The sequence below is a fragment of the Eleginops maclovinus genome, chromosome 2 (assembly GCF_036324505.1).
Source record: "Eleginops maclovinus isolate JMC-PN-2008 ecotype Puerto Natales chromosome 2, JC_Emac_rtc_rv5, whole genome shotgun sequence".
In the NCBI taxonomy this organism is placed as follows: domain Eukaryota; kingdom Metazoa; phylum Chordata; class Actinopteri; order Perciformes; family Eleginopidae; genus Eleginops; species Eleginops maclovinus.
In genome coordinates this window covers 929,026-935,288 of record NC_086350.1, presented here as the reverse complement: position 1 = coordinate 935,288, position 6,263 = coordinate 929,026, and the positions used below count along the sequence as shown (strand labels likewise).

General features: G+C 43.4%; 1 protein-coding gene across 1 annotated transcript in view; it reads right to left on the bottom strand.

Annotated features, from left to right (window-relative positions):
• Nucleotides 1-4,436: 4,436 nt before the first annotated feature.
• Nucleotides 4,437-6,263, bottom strand: part of calml4b (calmodulin-like 4b) — a 4,217-nt gene continuing 2,390 nt past the window's right edge. Inside the window, exon 5 of the mRNA XM_063911377.1 lies at nt 4,437-5,419. Within this exon, the coding sequence (XP_063767447.1) occupies nt 5,319-5,419 (101 nt within the window). The 3' untranslated portion in view covers nt 4,437-5,318. The remainder of the gene's footprint in view (nt 5,420-6,263) is intronic.

Genomic DNA, 6,263 nt, shown 5'->3' with positions numbered 1-6,263 from the left:
TGTAGGATGAAGGATGTAGGACGAAGGACGAAGGACGAAGGACGAAGGACGAAGGATGAAGGACGAAGGACGAAGGATGTAGGATGTAGGATGTAGGATGAAGGATGAAGGATGTAGGATGAAGGATGTAGGACGAAGGACGAAGGAGGAAGGACGAAGGACGAAGGATGAAGGACGAAGGATGAAGGATGTAGGATGTAGGATGTAGGATGTAGGATGTAGGATGAAGGATGTAGGATGAAGGATGTAGGATGTAGGATGAAGGATGAAGGATGTAGGATGAAGGATGTAGGATGAAGGATGTAGGACGAAGGATGAAGGACGAAGGACGAAGGACGAAGGACGAAGGACGAAGGACGAAGGATGTAGGATGTAGGATGAAGGATGTAGGATGAAGGATGTAGGATGAAGGATGTAGGACGAAGGACGAAGGAGGAAGGACGTAGGACGAAGGATGAAGGATGTAGGATGTAGGATGTAGGATGTAGGATGTAGGATGAAGGATGTAGGATGAAGGATGTAGGATGTAGGATGAAGGATGAAGGATGTAGGATGAAGGATGTAGGATGAAGGATGTAGGACGAAGGATGAAGGACGAAGGACGAAGGACGAAGGATGAAGGACGAAGGACGAAGGATGTAGGATGTAGGATGAAGGATGAAGGATGAAGGATGAAGGATGAAGGATGTAGGATGTAGGATGTAGGATGTAGGATGAAGGATGTAGGATGAAGGATGTAGGATGTAGGATGAAGGATGAAGGATGTAGGATGAAGGATGTAGGATGAAGGATGTAGGACGAAGGATGAAGGACGAAGGACGAAGGACGAAGGATGTAGGATGTAGGATGAAGGATGAAGGATGTAGGATGAAGGATGAAGGATGTAGGATGAAGGATGTAGGACGAAGGACGAAGGAGGAAGGACGAAGGACGAAGGATGAAGGACGAAGGATGAAGGACGAAGGACGAAGGATGTAGGATGTAGGATGTAGGATGAAGGATGAAGGATGTAGGATGAAGGATGAAGGATGTAGGATGAAGGATGTAGGACGAAGGACGAAGGAGGAAGGACGAAGGACGAAGGATGAAGGACGAAGGATGAAGGATGTAGGATGTAGGATGAAGGATGTAGGATGAAGGATGTAGGATGTAGGATGAAGGATGTAGGATGAAGGATGTAGGATGAAGGATGTAGGACGAAGGATGAAGGACGAAGGACGAAGGACGAAGGATGAAGGACGAAGGACGAAGGATGTAGGATGTAGGATGAAGGATGAAGGATGAAGGATGAAGGACGAAAGATGTAGGATGTAGGATGTAGGATGTAGGATGTAGGATGTAGGATGAAGGATGAAGGATGAAGGATGTAGGGTGCACACGAGGAGGCAGCAGGAACATCTGCAGGGTGCACAGCTCCACATAAAACTGAGAAACAGCAGAGAGAGACAGCCTGGCCTATAAACCCTCCACTGGACTTCGTTCTCCCTGATTACCCACACACACACACACACACACACACACACACACACACACACACACACACACACACACACACACACACACACACACACACACACACACACACACACACACACACGGCGGTGGGTTTAATGAGCTGCATGTATTGAGGTGAGCTTTGACTCAGGTGAGTTACAGTTCATTTACTCCCGTCAGCTTTAACGACTCTGCTCCTCTCAACTCTTTCATAAACATTTCCTAGACATCTTAAAGGCTCCTTAAAAGGTTCGGATATTTAAGCCTAACAAGTTCTTCATTTGTCATAAATGTGTCTCAAACGTTTGCAGGGTCTTTGCCTTTGCTGAGAACCATCGATCAATATCAGTCTACTTCAGCAGTAACTGTTCATCCAGACCACTTGTTAGTAACCTCCGTTTTAAATCCACCAGTGGGGTATTTACTGACGTATTTCCTGTCGCTGAATAACCATCTCTTCAGCTCGTGTTAACCACAGACCTTATTTCAGGATAACAACCAAAATCACACTCAGGAAACCCTTGACCTTCAGACCAGGGGACAGGGAGTGCTATCATCAGCACTACACGGCTCTGTTGACCAGAGATCTGCAGAACTGAAGACATCTAATGGAGTTGACATTTGCTTTTGCTGAGCTGTTTTCTTTTGGTTTTGTGGTAATTACTTGGTGTAGATTTCACAAAATGACCTTTATTTCTGTAATCAAAGCTCAGTTCCTGGTGTTCTCAGTCAATGGACATGTTCTCTCGAGTGGCTGCGTTATGGAGAGCGGGAGGAATCGCTTCTATCTCAGGGAAACGGTTCTGTGACTACGTCTGAATTCTGAATTTGTCATTTCCCTCACTCACAAAGCAAATCCAGATAATGTATGAAGTGATAAATCTAATCAGAAGGACTCAGGCTTAATGTGCTGTATAATGCTCGGAGCCTCAGTGGACTTGTGCTGAGAATTAACATTGACATACAGTATGAGAGGGGAGAGTAATTCACCCCGATCCTCTGACTGAGACTCACTGTGAGGCACACTTCACAGCTGGATGGAGACACAGCTGCTCCTCCAACACAGGTCCTAATATTCTGAAGTGTCCTCGAGCAAGTAGGAGTCTCATGGTCATATTTGGTGAGACATGAAAGCAAAGTGCAGAGTGGTTGAGTTTAATTACCCCTACACCTTTATTATGAATACATAGCAGTTATACGGAGGCCGACAGGTGCACACGAGCTACAACACCCCAAACCTCTTCCATCAGGAGGAACGTGCTGCAGCTTCAGAAAGGATGCAGATATAGAAACACTGATGTTCCAAAACTCATGAAGAAACATCTCCGGGAACTCTTGAACACATGCAGCATTTAGAGAACATTCAGCAGCTTCAGCGTTTGTATTCTCAGGTCATGAACTCGGAGCAACACCTCGGGGGTGTCTCCTCACAGCTCCAGCAGACTAACGGGGTTTGATGCAGCAGAAGGAAACACGGTTTGCTGTGCAGCGATGATTGCTGCTATTTCATCTGGAAGTGAAGATACTGTGCGGGCAGAACAACAACCTCTTCACGCTCTGTGTTTACTTCACAGGAGACGCTCCGTCATGCATTTCCACGTCACACCTTCCCTCTCCCTGTGGAGTGTTTCAGACACTCACATTTAATCAGAAGAGGAACAAAAACGCAGAAACTCCCAAAATCCCACTGATTGAATTTGGTGGCGGTCCCGATGCTAATACTGCCAGCACAAGTGAGTAATGATAGCAGCTTTTAATTGGAAAAACAAGCAGAAACACACTTTTACAAGCACACAATAAAAAACAAGCCTCATCCTAACTCCTTGTAAGGATGCAGTAACCTCTAGTGCTTTTATTTTGAAAAATAAATCTCACCAAGAGCTTCTCGTAAGTATACAGTAACTCTACGGGTCTGTTATTTTGAAAAACCCGAGCTCCTTGTGAGGACACAGTTCCATTGTAAATATATATTTTTTTTTCTTGCAGTCAAAGTTGATTCTGAAGACGATGCCCTCCAGGGGCTGCAGTGTGGAGATGGCTGCAGCCTCAGAAATAATGAATACTGCTGGATAATCTCAGTTTGTGGAGGAAATGTGGACGATGATCAGCTCTAATGAGATCATAGTGACTCAGAGAGGAATCATTTAGGATTACTCCGCTGCTGCAAGAGTGAAGTCTGCTCAGACCCAGAGGACGAGGCTCGCAGTTTGTCGTCGCCTCGCTGCGGTCACAACCGGATTCACTAACAGGAAGTGACAGGTGCTTTTACTGTGAAATAATCCCCCCCTTCATAAAAGGTTCCAAACTGTGTGTGCAGAGCAAACATGTCGCCGTGCATGCGGAAAACATGTCTGCAACTCAGCGTCTTACACAACAGCGAGACCTGAGAAAGAGAATGAAGAAGAGTCAGAAAGACAGAAAGAAAAAGAGCCAGAAACAAAAAGAGTCAGAAAGACAGAAAGAAAAAGAGTCAGAAAGAAAAAGAGTCAGAAAGAAAAAGAGTCAGAAAGACAGAAAGAAAAAGAGTCAGAAAGAAAAAGAGTCAGAAAGAAAAAGAGTCAGAAAGACAGAAAGAAAAAGAGTCAGAAATAAAAAGAGTCAGAAAGAAAAAGAGTCAGAAAGAAAAAGAGTCAGAAAGACAGAAAGAAAAAGAGTCAGAAAGAAAAAGAGTCAGAAAGACAGAAAGAAAAAGAGTCAGAAAGAAAAAGAGTCAGAAAGAAAAAGAGTCAGAAACAAAAAGAGTCAGAAAGACAGAAACAAAAAGAGTCAGAAAGTCAGAAAGAAAAAGAGTCAGAAACAAAAAGAGTCAGAAAGAAAAAGAGTCAGAAACAAAAAGAGTCAGAAAGAAAAAGAGTCAGAAAGACAGAAAGAAAAAGAGTCAGTGAAGTATATCTTGTAGTGGTGTTTGTGAAGATGATGAAGAAGTCTCCGGAGACACCAGCTAATAATAAGGTTTATTACAACAGCATAGTATCACACACCAACACGGGCGATGCGAGGTTCCCAGAGCCAATTGTGGAAGTCCCCCCGAAATCTCTTTGTGCATACACTTTATAGGAGAAATGTGGGTGTGTGACAAAATGCGATGTTCTATAAGAATGTGTACCCAAATAAGGTGAGCTATACATTCGTACACCATGTCTTGCGCGTACCCAAATAAGGTGAGCTATAAGTTCGTACACCATGTCTTGCGCGTACCCAAATAAGGTGAGCTATACGTTGGTCTTTTTCCTACTCATCCCTGGAGGCCTTCTGACATATTCCAGAGGTTTGTTATACAACATCCTGTTGTACCACATCACTCTCTGCACTCTCTATGACCTCAGAGAGTAACTAACTATATATGAACAGATGTAATACACCACATCAGAAAGACAGAATGAAGAAGAGTCAGAAAGAAGAAAGAAGAAGAGTCAGAAAGAAGAAGAGTCAGAATGAAGAAGAGTCAGAAAGACAGAAGAAGAAGAGTCAGAAAGACAGAATGAAGAAGAGTCAGAAAGACAGAAGAAGAAGAGTCAGAAAGACAGAATGAAGAAGAGTCAGAAAGACAGAATGAAGAAGAGTCAGAAAGACAGAATGAAGAAGAGTCAGAAAGACAGAATGAAGAAGAGTCAGAAAGACAGAATGAAGAAGAGTCAGAAAGACAGAATGAAGAAGAGTCAGAAAGACAGAATGAAGAAGAGTCAGAAAGACAGATGAAGAAGAGTCAGAAAGACAGAATGAAGAAGAGTCAGAAAGACCGATGAAGAATGACCGACAGCAGCTGGTGAGGTCTGGTGTGAACTTCATCGAACACAGAAAGTGTCTCGGATGGTTTTCTGTCCTCAGTGTTTGGCAGCAGCGGTGCGCGTCACGGCTTCAGCGAACTGCTCGCAGTGGACCCGTCCGTCAGATCCAACTCCCGCATCCTGCAGCAGCTCGTCCACTGACAACACACACACACAGCTGTCAATCAACCCTCAGGTAAAGAGGAGGTGTTAGTCCTGAGATAGATGTGTGTGAAGAGGTCTGCTAGCAGAGGGAGTTCAGCCTCCTCTCTTATCATCGTTACTCATTGGTGAAGTTTGGAGAGTTTCCTCTAATCTAATTTCCACCTGAACAGAGTCTAATCAGCAGAGCGGAAACACCTGCACTGCTTCACACACACACACACACACACACACACACACACACACACACACACACACACACACACACACACACACACACACACACACACACACACACACACACACACACACACGCACACTCTCTCTGTATCTACAGCTGGAAACATATGTTCGCCTCATTGGAACATTTCTCTCTGTTTTGATTTCTGTGAAACTAAAAACCCAAGATTTTTTGAAGCAAAGCTCTTTGTTATTTATGAGGGTCAAAGGTTTTGATCATTCAAACAAAAACTACGTTTTAAATGTTTACAATCCGTCTCTAAATTTGTGGCAAACCAATGTCGACCTGCTGCAGAAACACGGGCTTCACTGTCTGCACTTTGAGTCTGTTTCTGATTCTTTTGATTTGATTTTCAAACTTCAGATTATTTTCTCCAAATTTTGACTTTTTGGGAATTTCTGACTTTCTTTAAAATGTCTGACTTTTGAAAATGTCCCACTCTTTTCTCGTTATGCTAACTCCTTCTTCATGTGACCCTAATAATCTTAATCAAAATTATCACTTTTTGTCTCCCAATTTTTTCTAAATGTCGGAATTTTTAAAACAATTCTGAAATTTGAAAAAAGGCAGATCTTTTTGGTAAAAAGTGATCATTTTGA